The sequence below is a fragment of the Callospermophilus lateralis genome, chromosome 16, assembly GCF_048772815.1.
Source record: "Callospermophilus lateralis isolate mCalLat2 chromosome 16, mCalLat2.hap1, whole genome shotgun sequence".
Lineage (NCBI taxonomy): Eukaryota > Metazoa > Chordata > Mammalia > Rodentia > Sciuridae > Callospermophilus > Callospermophilus lateralis.
This window is the reverse complement of record NC_135320.1, coordinates 61,987,974-62,003,316: the sequence shown is the minus strand read 5'-3', so window position 1 is coordinate 62,003,316 and position 15,343 is coordinate 61,987,974. Positions and strand designations below refer to the sequence as shown.

General features: G+C 34.0%; 1 protein-coding gene across 3 annotated transcripts in view; it reads left to right on the top strand.

Moving 5' to 3' along the window:
* Angpt1 (angiopoietin 1) overlaps positions 1 to 13,597 on the top strand; it is a 225,511-nt gene extending 211,914 nt beyond the window's left edge. For 2 of the 3 annotated variants that reach the window (XM_076835897.2, XM_076835896.2), the window contains exon 9: positions 11,125 to 13,597. In XM_076835897.2, coding sequence (XP_076692012.1) covers positions 11,125 to 11,285 — 161 coding nt within the window. In that variant the 3' untranslated portion in view covers positions 11,286 to 13,597. The remainder of the gene's footprint in view (positions 1 to 11,124) is intronic. The other variant, XM_076835898.1, reaches the window with a different exon arrangement.
* The last annotated feature ends 1,746 nt before the right edge of the window (positions 13,598 to 15,343 follow it).

The following is a 15,343-nucleotide window of genomic DNA, read 5'->3' as shown; positions in this document are numbered from 1 at the left end:
AATCCTGTTTCAAACTTCTATCCTTAACATCTACTCAGAGGATGTGATAGATACATAGGAACTCAAGAGTAAATGTGGTGCATGAGTGAATGAGTAAATATCTGTAACTCTCAAAATAACTTTCAAATTTTAAATCCAATGAATTGAAACATTAGATTAACATTTCACTCATCAGATAATAGAACATGGAAAGCTGTGGAAGGAAGATTTTAGAATAATCTTCTCATCTTCCTCTCTATCTCCAAATCCTTCATTATTACCACAACCAAATCACAGGCTATTGACCTCCATCCCTTCTACCTATGTTGAAATCTTTTCATTATGAAACCAGCCTCCATGTTATCAAAGAGAAGCTATTATGATTCTGCTTCTATCACGTCCTTCTACTTAAGCTTCAGGTATGTCATTTGGAGATCATATTCAACCTCACCAAATATTTAAAAATTTCTTATATGTCTTTGTGACTGCCCCCACCCCCATAAAATATAGTTATTGCAAATCTTTTAAATAGTACCCACAGGTTAGGTCTTGAACATTTTCTCCAAAGAAAATATTTCTTTTCATTACCTTCCTGATCCCATAAATGAACTTTTCAGCAGCTTTATACAAAGACAAAAGAACTTGGATTTTCCATTTTCCTGCCCATTTTAATATTGAAATACACTTCATTTTCACCACTCTATTTTTACAGATAATTTTTTCTTCCAAATAAATAAAGTTACATGAAAGACCAACAGTAAAATCTTTCAAATGTGTGTTATTAGAAGAACATTCCAGTACATTCATATTCCTGTCATAATAATGAAAATATGGAGCAAAACAAAGAGGATTATGCACCTCTTGGTTGTCGAGAACACTTCATTGCTTAGATTTATGATTTTATTTCTGCTTCACATGATAGAACTTTGTCATGTTCTTTCATCCATAATCATTCTTGGACCTGCTTCTTAGCCACCAATAAACACATATGTTGGGGAGAAAAAAAATTTCCACTTATTGCTTGGGCTGAAATAGTCTAAGTAAATGTGTTTTTGTAATAAATGCCATTACCCTATCAAATATCCTTCTGAAAGACTCCAGGTCTTGCAAAACCATTCACTCTGAAAAGCTAAAATGTGGAATTTAGATAGCTGAGAACTGGAAAGCATAAGGATGAATGTCAGTGACAGTCCAAGTACCTGGAGCGTTGCCTGGAACTTATGTCTTAGTTAGCTGCTGCTCCCTGCCACCACTATTTATCCACTGTCAGATTTTCCCTTACAACCATTCTCATTGTCTAATGACTATTCCTTTCTTTATTAAAAAAGTGTTTTATTTAAAATAGTCTCTTTTAAGCCGTAGACTTCAGACTGTTTGAGACCAATAACTCAATGACTTGTCATCATCAAAGTTTTCTTCTTCTATCTTCTTTATTTGTATATTTTCCTTCTAAAAGGAACTGAGGGTACAGTAAGGTTTACTTTGCACTATCTTACATAATTTTTTTTTCAGTACAGGAGGGAGTTTAGTTGGAGCACACTGTATCATTTTTACCTTTATCTGTTAAAAAGAGTGAAAAATAGAAGATAGGCTTAATTAAAAGCAGATGGTCATTTCAGCTAGACACAAGGTGGAGCATCTTGATCTTTGTGTCTTCTTCTTTTCTAACATCCCAAAGTCTTTTTCCTACCAATATGATGTATTTTTTAATAAGTTCTTTTAAGGAGATCAACTACTATTAGATGAAAGAACAGGACAGATTAGAGCTAATCTTCATTGAGAGAGATTGTCAACAAAAGAGTTAATAATAGATGACTCAACTTTGAATCATAACAAGTTCTGTGGATAAAATATACCATGTGGTAGAATTATTTGGGGAAGAGGGAAGAGACTTTAGGTGGAGAGTTGAGGGGTTTCAAAGCTGGAGTAAGTAGTAGGAAGGGTTGTGCCTTTGTAGTGATGGACATTTGTAATAAGAAAATAGAGAGCTATTTATTTGACAGAGTTTATTTATTTATTTATTTCCTGTAATTGTGAGTCTAGTAAAAATAGCTCCCAAGTTTTTGGTCTGTTTCTGAATTCTATCATTCCATATACTCATTGACACTGTTGGTGGGGGAACAAGGGATATTATTTTTAGTGCCTAAGTGGTAATCCATATTACTCAACATTGTTGGTTGAAAGGAGTTACAGTGAGTGGGCTGAGAAAGCATCTGACATTTGCATCAATAGAAATAGATACCACAATGTTTTACACCCTTTTTCCCAGAAGTGTTCATACTTATCCCCACCTTACCAGCAAGCCAGCAATTTCTCTATCCAATTTAAATATTGAAAAACTTTTATGTCTCATTACACATTTCTTATTGTACTAGAGCATATATTTCAAGGTCAAAATCGCCACACACTTTTTCTGTGGAAATGGCCTCCTAACTGACCATTAAATAGAAGTGATTTGTCAGAATGAATTTATAAGCCAGAAATGTCTGTACTATGTGATTACTGTTGACCTCAGGAAAATTCATAAAGTTTCTCCTTAAATTTCCTTCTTTATAAAGGATGCTACTGAAAATCTGTATATTTCTGTATTGGGAGAAATATATTTATAAGGTAATTGTAGGAAATATTTCTTTAAGTCCCTCGGGAGAGTTCCTATTGTGCACCTCACTCCCAATCCAAAGAATTTCACCAAAAATTTAATAGTTTTTTCCTACTATTTATTTATTTGTTTGTTTATTTTTGACTGTGGAAGCAAGCAGGGTTTTCCATCCTCATATCAAATAAAGTAGACTTCAAGCCAAAGTTAATCAAAGGGATAAAGATGGACATTACATACTGCTCAAGGGAACCACACACCAACAAGACATAACAATCATAAATATATATGCCCCAAACAATGGTGCAGCTATGTTCATCAAACAAATTCTTCTCAAGTTCAAGAGTCTAATTGACCACAACACAATAATCTTGGGTGACTTTAACACACCTCTTTCACCACTGGATAAATCTTCCAAACAAAAGTTGAATAAAGAAACTGTAGAACTAAATAATACAATCAATAACTTAGATTTAACTGACATATATAGAATATTTCAACCTGCATCAAGTGGATATACTTTCTTCTTAGCAGCATATGGATCCTTCTCTAAAAGAGACCATATAATATGCCATAGAGATACTCTTAGCAAATACAAAAAAAAGTAGAGATACTACCATGCATTTTATCAGATCATAATGGAATAAAATTGGAAATCAATGACAAAATAAAAAAATAAAAATTTCTCCATCACCTGGAGACTAAACAATATGCTACTGAATGAACAATGGGTTACAAAAGACATCAAGGAGGAGATTAAATTTTTCTACTATTTAATATTAAGAAAATGAAATGTAATTTCATACAGTGAATGCAATGCTTTCATTTGTATAGATTTATTTACTTATTTAAATATATTATAATAAATATTATATATATATTTGGGGTACCAGGGATTGAACTCAAGGATACTTGACCACTGAGTCACATCCCAGCCCTATTTTGTATTTTATTTAGAGATAAGGGTCTCACTGAGTTGCTTAACATCTTGCTATAGTAGAGGCTAGCTTTGAACTCACAATCCTCCTGCCTCAGCCTCCTTAGCCTTTGGGATTACAGGCATGTACCACCATGCCCAGCTGATTTATTATATATAAGATAGATATGCAAAAATCCCTCTTACTGCAAGACTAGAAAAAATGGAAACATTACTAGATTATCACTTTTGAAGTAAACTTAACTAAGATGTGGTCTTTGACACTAAATTAAGATTCTTCAAAATAAGTATTTTTAAACATCTATTTAAGCTACAAGTGTTGAACTACAATTACTATAATTATATTATCTAATTATTAAGGAATTACAGAAATAAGTGTATCTAAAAGTCTGCTGTAAAATAGTCACTAAAGGTTGCTAACAACAAAAAAACAAACAAGGTATTGTTTTACATCGCTTTCCTTTCTAGTTTTCTTTTAGTGTAATTTCCATATTTAGTATATCATATAAAAGCTATGTAAAAACGTGACCTAACCTTCTGCAGAAAGAATCTGTTGCAACAGAAACTCCGATCTCTTTTCCCACACATAAACTATTTCAGCTGACAGACAAGACTTTCTAAAGCTAACAAAGGATATTCTCAGTTCATCCCTAAAAGAGGGGATAAAACCATACGCATAAATTTCTTAGTGTTCCCCAGAAATTACCGGATGCTAACAGAAGAGAATTGATAAATGTTTGCATTGCCTGCTTTGTAATCTTCATGAAGACAGTGAAAGAAACTAGCAGCTTCTTTAACTGGTAGATGACACAGAAGTGACAAAATCTTTGGAAAAAGAACATTATCTTAGCATTTTTCATACAGGGAAAGGACATGCAAAGCATCATGAGGTAAATGTTATTCCCTAGGTTTAAAGAAAAACTATCAAGATAAAAGATACATATGAGGGCTGTGGCTGTGGCTCAGTGGTAGAGCACTCCCCTAGCATGCGTGAGGCACTGGGTTTGATCCTCAGCACCGCATAAAAATAAAATAATAAAATAAAGATACTGTGCCCACTTATAACTAAAAAATAAATATTTTAAATAGATACATATGAATAATTTAAGATTGATTTTTAAAAATCTACATTGCATTACTTTTATTTCAACTTGGTCTATATTTAGTGTATAAGAATATACATCTGTTCCTAAAAAAATATATGTTCCTTGAATGCAGGGACTTTGTGCTGTCCCCTACTACTTCCCCAGGACCTGGCAGAGAGTATGGCACACAATATGTACTCAGTATTATTGGTTAGTTAAATGAATATGTTATCGGAGACTCAGAATGGACACTGAAAAATCATAAATGATCCTGGTGAGATACATAAAAATAAACTAGTGTATGAATGACATTCTTGCTTGCATTTAGGTTTAAAATATATAAACATATACATATGCTTGTATATAAATATATACATATATCTGTATATAAACATGTACATACACTTGCTCTGCACAAACATGAAACAAAAGGATGTATATCAATAATTGGGACCAACTTTTAAAAAATCACAAAACCCCAGAAGATTAAACAGCAGAATAATAAAAATTTGAGTGTTAGGATTCTGTTTAAATAAATTTGAGTTCCCTACATATAAAATTTAGAATTATATTCCTATTTTCTCAGGACATTTTTCTATTCTTAGAAAGCTAGCAAAGAATATCAGAGAACGCCTTTCATAAATTTAGGAAAAAGTGAATTAGAATCCATATGCCTACTCACAAAGCTACAACCCAAAGTTAATAACTGACAATGGATGGGAAATAACCAAACAATTAATTTTTCTTGTATTATACTTAATGAGTGGTACAGTGAATAGTTTTTCAGCTTTTATATTATTTAACAGTTTTGCATTAATTTAAATTGTTTATATTGAGTAACTTACATGCAGTTTCCAAAAACCTCTGAAATAGGATAAATAGGGACCAGAACAATTCCTTTCACAAAAACTGAGATACTGAAAGGTGAGCTATTTACCCATGGTCACAGAATTACAGTTAGAAGTAGGATTTGATGGCCGGCACTCAGTCTCCAGAGGCTGTCACCCTGTGACTCTTTCTACTGCCTCCTTGCACAATGGCATTCAAATAATAATAATAATAATAATAATAATAATAATAATACTCTTTTTACTATTTGTAGTATATTTCCAGGAGCATTTTATCACTTAGATATGGTGAGAATTGAAGCCTGAGCAAGGGGAAAACAATAAAAGAATACCTACAAGTTTTATATGAATTCAATATTACTGGTCAGGATAAACAAGTTTTCATCTTTTGGAACAATAAATAAATAAATTACACTAAGTCCTTGGCCTAAAGCGGGTATAGTATGGGATGACAGAAAAAATGAAGACCTCTGAAAGTTCTTGGACTTCTGCACATGCCCTACAAGACCCGCACAGCTGCTCCGTGAGACTGGCTGAAGGGAGGCCAACTGTGCACACGTAAAGTGACTTTTTCATTACGATCTCGCTGATAACAGCGGTACCCATCAATTCAGTTCAGTAAAAAGAGTGAACTCTTAGTCTCTCCACAAGCTCCTTTACATATTGCTGATCAGAACACATGCACTGAAAATAAATGAAAGAAAGAAAAAGATATATCTTTTTGCTTCGCTGTACTCTTTACCTTAGAAAAGAAGTGTTGAGAGACATTTTGTTTAGGATCAGAAGACTTTGAGAGTTAGGTTTCCTGACTTTCAAATAAATTTGAACTTCCTGAGTACAAAGTTTAGAATCAAATTCCTATTTTCTGGGCAGAGTTTCATTTATTAGTGATAAAATGTGAATTTTCTACTTCAAAGATAAAAGACTCAAGTGATTTTTTTAAAGGCCTGGGAAGGCTGGGATAGTTTTAACAAAACTAAATTTTAATGAGTTAAGTGTAAATGAATTAGAAACATGCATCTCAGATTTCTTATTAAAATATACATGAGGTTACAGGTTATAGACAAAAATGCTTGGCAAAGTACATCTCAGCCCTTGCCAACCTGAAAACATTTGAGACATGTTATCAGTTGTCCCAACCACAGGCAGAGGGAAGCTGCTTTCTTCCATCCCATTCTTGCATCACTGAGTTCTTTTGAAATGAAAGTGTCTTTCCTAGAAACTTCTTTAGTATATTTCTTATTAGTTACTCCAAGGCACACAAAGAACATAGTACTAAGTGAATATTTTTCCAAGATTGCACAGCACATATAAATTCAGCTATCTGGTATCTGGTCAGAGGGGAATTGCAAACACAGCCATGTTCCTCAGTCTGTTCAAACAGAATATCTTCATCTCATGCAAACTTACCTATATACTAAGGACCTGTGAATACCAAGAAGTTACCAGGATAATGCTATACTTTTCCTTGCCTTATATAAATATATTTTAACCACATCTTACCAGGATTCATATTTAATAGACCTTTCTATCCTTAATTTTTTCATAGAAAGGTAGAAAGTAGAAAAACTATTTGTAATATATTGTTACAAAAAATATTTGTTTATGTAGTTTTTTTTTAAAAAAATGCATGTCAAGGAGAAGAAAAAAGAAAGAAAAAAAAAAACAGAGACTACTTACCTGCACAAAAGTAACCTGTTTTTCCTAACTTGTAGTTTATAATATTTTATAATGGAACTGAAATGGTCATGAGAAATACTTGCCCTTTGATTTCATTTTCTGTCATCTCAATTTGGCATCTTTATTATCATCAATTGCTCTCTGATACATCACAGTGTGTATGACCCACTGGTCTTAAGAGATAGTTGAATACTTCAAGGTCAATACTTTTGATTGCTCATATATTCAAAACAGAACATTGGGAGAAAATCTCGGTCAGGTTTTTAAATGCAATGTTTTTATAATGTGAACACTGTAAACTGTGCTCATTTGCAACAGAATTGTTTCCATATTTTTCTAACAGACTGTACCGAACAAATAAAATTTGTTAGCACCGATGACCTTGTCATCATTATTCCATCATTATGGTGGAGCCAAACAATCTTGTCCATTTTGTTCTTGCCCCAAAACTCCCCACTCTGTTTCCTAAGTGACACCAGATAGAGTTTTACAGGGTATCATAGTAACACATTTTATTTGATCCTAACTGAGCTGTGAAAATGGTTGCTGGACATTAGAATCCATATATTATGAATGGGACTTTGGAAAGTTCCTTAAACTCTCTGAGCTTTGGTGTGGTTATTATATACTTGCCATATGCAGAAAGCTGTTTGGGGGATGAAATGAGAGAATGCATGCAAATATCTCCATATAAACTATTCAATAAACACCACATGTTGTTGATATCATTTCCTAGGGTCTCAGTTTAACTGATTAACAGCTTGTTAATTGATGAAGTCAGCATCGAAGCTGAGGTCTTCAAACTTCTCATCTCTCCGGGTCCTCCATTCTTCACAAGAAAATTTAGAAAAAGTATAATGTTTTCCCTCCTGTTTATTTTTTTCCCAACCCCTTACCCATTGGCACTCCGGCCAAACTAAGCTGCTGGCTGACACTCTGTTCTGCTTTTCTAGGGTACATAGAGTACTTGGAAATTCTTTTGGTCTACTGAAATCATACCATCCCTCGAGACCCAGCTCAGGTGGTAAATGAATGAATCTCACAGTCCCAAAAGCAGTTAGGACCTTCTGCCCCTTTATTTCCATAACATGTTCTTTATCTCTTTGTTTAGTAACTATCATCTGATTTATTTAAACAGTTAGTCTTCTACAAAAACGGTGCATACCTTGAAGTCAGGAACATACTTCCCCCTGTCCCCTTGTCCGACGGCTGGTTAGTCTGTGTTGAATTGCTTCTGGGTTCAGTTTTCTCCCCTTCATCACACTGACACATACGCTCAGGATGGCTTTGACAGACCATATAGAATGAGGATTTTACATGCTGCTTGATTAAACATTTAGCCTGGCAGATTTGGTTCCCCTGTTTAAATATGGGTTCCCATTCCTGGCGAATGTTTTACTTGTTCAGCTGATGATAGACAAGCAGGCTGGCTAAACTATAATTTTTTCCACAAACATTATTCAGCTTTCCATCAAGACTATTTCTCCACCTCATTTTCTGAAAGTCTCCTCTCTTCCCTATGTAGCAGTTATAGTGATGCTCTTTTAGTCTCTAACCACACCAAGTTGTCTTTCTTCCACACAACATTCCCATGTGCTGTACTCTGCTTAGAAAATTCTTTCCCTGACTTCAAATGGCTGCCTCCCTCTCTTCCTTCAGGTCTCCCATGAATGTGAAACATTATCTTATCCTCCTTCACAGCTCCCTGTTTTCTCCATGGCATTCTTTGGTCATGATTTGTAGTTCATTTATTTACTTAGATTTATTTCATCTGCTTCTCATGTTGGAAGTAATTTCCTTGAGGGCAGGGACCAGTCTGTCCTGTTGAGTATTGTGTAACACTTGAATGAATAAAGAAAGAAAAGATGAATACAGTAAGCACAGATGTTATATATTGGGGTGTCTATTAAATATAGCTTTTTAGTAAACTAAACAATTCCCCAAGTTGAATCGGTTGGTCAATCACTCAACAACGCTGAAGTTATATGCCAGTCCTGTGCTAAGCAAACTCAATTAGGTGTAGCACGAAAAAATGTAACATGGACCAGTGTATCAACCAGGGTTTTCCATTGCTTTTATGGTGATGAACAAGACTGGGTTAATTTGGTCTTCAAGCCCCCTTATTGTCAAACAACTGTCTTGTTGACTGTAACCCAGCCACAATGGCCTTCTTTTGGTGTCTCCAAAATGTCATTCTCACCACAAATTCATTATTGCACTTTGCTCAGAAAAGAAACACAAAATTAATTTATCTGATTTTCTCCTAGGTCCCTATAGTTTCCTGTCTCTTTCCTAAGCTCATCCAAAGCTTTCCTATGAATAATCCTTTAGCCTGTGCTCTTTATTTTTCTGCTGTCCTCTGTCTATCCACACTTTTCTAGAAGTCCTGTAACTTTGTATAAAACAAATAACTGAGACACACATTTTCAGCATGGATATTTTAATGTGACTCAACACAATAGAGCAATCTTTGAATCTTCATTATTCTCATTAATAAAGTAAGTGCATGAAATTATGCACTTTATGAAATCATGATGGGGATTTGAAAGACTAGGAAAGATTCATTGATACAATGAAAAAGTGCCTCAAGAAAGACACAGAAAAGGAGCAGGTAAATTAAAACACGGAAGCAATAAGTTGGATTTTATTTTGGAGTTTTACTTTAGTGCTTTAGAGTCTTATGTGTAAATAAATTCTCTAATATTAGAATGTCTGTTGTACTACAAATAGCACATTTTTAATAGGAACACTGATCAAAATTAAGGAGGTAGTCTTAAGGAAGTAATGATAGGATTTTACAGTTCTTCCTTCTTTGCCCAACAAGTACCTTCTTGTCCCTTGTGTTTTGACAGCATTAACATTTATGTTTGCACAAAGCATTGCATAGAGTGTCTCTCAAAATCCATTGAGATATACTTGACTGCTTGCTCCAGGATGAATCGGTGATTACTGTAGCTTGTTATGCCTCTAGTGTGACTTTATAAACACAACCCAGCTGTATCCATCTTCCGAAATTGAAAAATGAGAACTAGCTTTTCTTCATTTAACTTTTCTAAAGTTTCTGCAAGACAATGCTCATGTTACAGTCCAACATCAGCTGTACAGTTTTCTCTTTCTTTAGCTATTAGTCCCTTAGGTACAACTCTGTAATCAAAAAGAGGTCAACTGTATCCGAATACAAATATGCCAGAATGTCTCTGGCATAAGTCTCTCCCTAAAGATTTCAGTAGTGTTGCTTCAGGAGACAGAAAAGTACTATGCTTTATCTAAACATCTAAGACCTTACTTCATTAAAAACATAAACCTGGGTTATCCAGTTATCCTTATAGAGTTATGAAAACACAGGATTTCCATACTACCCATCAAGTTTGTTTTTCTTTTTGCTAAGTTTAGGAAGAGCTTGAACAATCATAGACAAAATATTGCTATACATGTACTGTCTGAATACTATGGATGAACTACCCAGTTGCTATAAACTGTTGAGAGGATGGATGAATTGAAATTCAAGTTAAGCATCATAGGCATTTTACAGTATCCAATTTTAATTTTAGAAGCAGCTGAGGGCTAGTTCTTGACAAAATCAGAAGTCAATGGAGAACATCTTTTGTTTCACTAATAATTGTTGTATTCTTAAGGAAGGCTTGAGGTGGAATGCCTGTGCCTTTTACTCACTCCGCATTTTCTTCCAGGTCTGATTTAGACTGTATCTTTTTAGACTTCCCACAATTACTGTGGGAAGTGACTCCCAAGTGTGTGGGGGGGTCACACTGAAAGCTGGTTTTCAGAAGAGCATCCTTCTCTTAGATTGTTCATATACATCTTTAACCAATGTCGTCAGAAACAATCCACTGCCAAGATGATAGACCCTGAATGCCTCCTATTTTCAAATAATCATGACACATCAATAAGTTCTCCACCAGTTAATGTCAATAATTTCCAAATATTCAATTTGTAATTGTTGCATCTCTTTATCTCTTCCGTTATTAACTGCTTTTTCAGGCTGGTGGTTTGATGCTTGTGGCCCCTCCAATCTAAATGGAATGTTCTATACAGCGGGACAGAATCATGGAAAACTGAATGGAATCAAGTGGCACTACTTCAAAGGGCCCAGCTACTCTTTACGTTCCACAACCATGATGATTCGACCTTTGGACTTCTGAAGGCATAATACCAGAAGTAATTATAAAAACAACAAAGAAATCTGGGGAAACTACCAGATGAGAGACTGTTTCTGAAATGAACAGTATTGTCTCCCTTCCAGCAGCAGATGGTAGTTAGGTGATGTCATCAAGGTTCTTGACTGTGGATTTGGAGCCTTTTGAGTTCACAGAACTCTCTACTTGGGTCACTGTGTTTGTGTGGCTTGACTCTAGAGAATGCTACTCACTGACATGCTTTAAAAAGGGAAGAAGAACTGCTCAGCTTGCTGTGCTTCAAACTACTACTGGATCTTAGTTTGAAACTATGATAACCGGATGAAATATGGCTTATTTCATGTGAAACCAAGAAGAAGGAGAAGAAGAAGAAAAAGAGGAGAGAGAGAGAGAGAGAGAGAGAGCGAGCGCATGAGCAAACGAATGAAAAGAACATGCATGAAGATAGAAAAAGGCCTGCCACAATCCTTTGGGAAATAAATATTACATCTGTAAAATGGTATTATCTTTATGCAAACCTACAAATAAGTAAGTTTATACTGTTACATAATTTTGATATAGTTCAAAAGGAGCAGCATTGTCTTCTGAGTTCAATGTTAATGGATTTCAGAATAACAGTTCCACTATCATACTTACTAGTTGATCTGAGTTAACCTGTCTTCAATTGTAAATTCCATTTTTGTAAGCCATATAAATTGTAGTGCATGGAAGATAACAGTGTAAGGTAGAAACACTATTCATTACTCTGATGTTTTAAAATACAGTTTTCAAAAGAGATAAAATCAAATGTGGACATAACATATGTGCTACAATTTTCATTTACCTTAAAAAATAGATGGACTGATAAATATATTTATAACATGAGTAAAATTTAAAGAATGTGAAATGTATCACCTTGTTCTTAAAATAACAAACATGCATTTAATATTTCCTTTGCTATTAGATGGGAAAGCAGTACTTGGAGTGTATTAAGTTGAAATAAAACCAAGTAAACTGGAGCAGTTCATTTTACAGTATCTTCTTACATGTGTATACATGGCTGTGACTTAATTATTTTATAAGTGTTTTTAGATCTTTAATTGTCAACCTGTTATTTCCAGCTAATTTAATTTTTTTGCTTACTAAATTCACCCTGTTCCAGTTTCTATTAAAGGTACACTTTGAAATCTACAAAAATTTAAAAAAAATTATTAATATCATTGTACATAGCATGTTTATATCCATGTTAAACTTAATACCTGTTTAATCTGGAATATGCAACACTGTCCTTAATTGATGCATATAAATACAAGTGTTCAAAGAAATATATTTTTACTTAATTAAATACATTACTCCTCATTTTTTTTCCTTTAGGTTCTATTTCTTTAGACAATTTTAAACTATTAATATTAATGGAGAAAATTGGCAAAAATTCTCTATATCACATGTAAGGGAAACACAGAAAATAAAATTATAATCACCTGATAGAAAATTATGACTGCTAGGTGCTAGAAATATCTTTAATGAAATATTCCTATGGGATAATCTATTGTAAATGAATTTTAGGGCAGATTTCTGTGGCAACTAAAGTCACTAATGTATTTTTTCAAGAAATGCTCTCTGCCTGTAAGTGTTGAAGGTTACAGTATTTTTTTTTCTTCATCGAAATTTGCAAAACATGAGCTATTGTGAAATGAGCACATTGAATGAATACATAGATATTGGATCTCCTTCCTTAGAAAATTAATAGGTTTTCTAGAAGATAATCATGCCAAAATTTCAGACTTGATCCATTATGCCTTAGTGGCTTTTCTCCTTTTGGGAGAATAAAGCTATTTGCATTTTTAAGAAAAAAAAATAAAAGTTTACAATCAAATCTTTTTTTTATATTTATGCATCTGTATATAAACAACCGCTTTTTGCCTTACAAGTGACTTTTGCAGGTATTACACAGTTTTTCTATTATCAGTGTCTTCTTGATAATATCGTAAAGCCTCTCCCTCTCAAAACCTTCTTTATTGTCTTCATTTTAAGTGAAATAAAATGAGCATTTTGTTGTTTGTGTTCCCACAAATTTTTTTAAACCAATCTTTGGATAAAGAATACTATTTTCCCAATGATACTAAAAAAATAAAATGAAATAATGAAAAAAAAAGAAAGCATAATATTTACTGTTGTCTGGGTTTGAAAAATGAAATATTGTTTCCAATTATTTATAATAAAGCAGTATAAAATGTTTTATGACTCGATTATGTGTGTTGTGTAATGCCTACATGTTTATAGCATCTTCACATGTATATCCTTTGCATTTAATTATTTCAGAGTAAGATAATTAGTATTAGAATTTTGTCTTTCAACTTTTTTTGCAATAAAATTGATGTGGTTTCTATGCAAATTTCTTCATATGGATCACAACATTATTTGTTTTAAATAAAATTGGAAATAAAGTTTGTGCAATTTCATCTCATTTTAAATACACATTTTACAAAATTTATATTTGACATCTATGAAGATAAAGAGTCACTGAAAAAAAAAATAGCAAAATAAGCCTCAATCTTTGAAAACCTTCTGGTTTGGAATGGTATAGAAAGCTTAGCCCTATTACAATCATATACCCAGTTAAAGGGTCTGAGTCCCACATACTTGCTCTAGGATACTGTATCCTGCCAATTACTAAATGATGTATTATCATGTGACGATACACAATATGTCTTGAGAAATTTGGATGTAGATTCAGGGGCAAGTGTTGAACATCTGAGTCTGGCATAAAGGGTCAAAGAGAAAAAGCATACAGCAGATACTATGTGCCCTTCTCACCTTGATGCCATTGTGGTCTTATCAGTTAATTACTTTAAAGAAGTTTCCTTTACTCTTGATTCTGTTCCCATTGCCACCACATTGATTCAAACCTTCCTTAATTTCTACCTAAAAGTTCGAAGAAGATACGATTTTTTTCTGCCTCTCTCTGCTGTCCTCATAACTTTGCAAGCTTATTCTTTCCCAAGCCAGGCTTCTCAACATGCTATTTCTTCCCTCCTCGAAGCATTTAGTGTTTCCTCACTACTACTTGAATTTAAAATAAAGGTCAGGTCAACTCCAGTCCATGTCACCTCACACTTCCATCTATTCAGTATTTTAATCAAAATGAAGATACTTTGCAAAAATGACTTTATTTTTCCCCACATATCCATGCCCCTTGCAATCTGACTTGGCAGCTTGTCTTATTAAGAGGTAGAGTTTATTTCCCTACCATCTAATAATCTAATGGCTGACTTAGGACTTGCTGTAGCCAGTAGGACACAGGAACAATGACTATGTGCCAGTTTTGAGCATGGGTCTCAAGGACCCATCAATAGCATTCTACCTCTGCCATGAGAAAAAGCCCAGGGTGGTCTAATGGAGGTTTTGAGACCACATGGAGCAAGAATGGGTTACCAATCTCCACCTTCCAGTGCTTTGCTGAAGAGTTCAGATGCGAAAATCATCTCAACCAAGTTCAACTGAGCCCTGCTCAGATCAGCAGGACTCCCCAGTTAATTTGCATAATCATGCACAAAGAGATAAAGTCCCTATTGTAAGTCACTACATTTTAGAGTGTTTTGCTAAGCATAGTGATTGTAACAATAATTGATAGAGAACACTATTGACTCCACCCACCCACCTCCATACATGATTTTAAGCATCCTAAGCTTTCAGAACCGCTCTGCAGAAATTTCTCTTTCTGCAGTTCATGTATGCAAGGCAATCCCCTAAAAATCCTTTAAGAAGCATCAAAAGATATTAAGCCCTTCCATCAAAAGATATTGACCCCTGTTCTGTTGTGTTCTATTGTCACTCTCTATACACACAGTCTTATAGCTCTTAACACATTTTTAGTATTATCTTATAATCCCTACTGCTTTTTGAGAGTCTGTTTCTCATTCATTTTTTAATTCCCTCTGGTACTTACAAGAACCTTGCAATTTGTTGAAAGAAGTTAAATTACTATGAGAGACTGAGAAGTCACTTCTATCTACATAAAACTCAACACTTAAATTTGACCATTATCTAAAGTTATTTATTTTCAGTCATTAAACTTTTTTCCA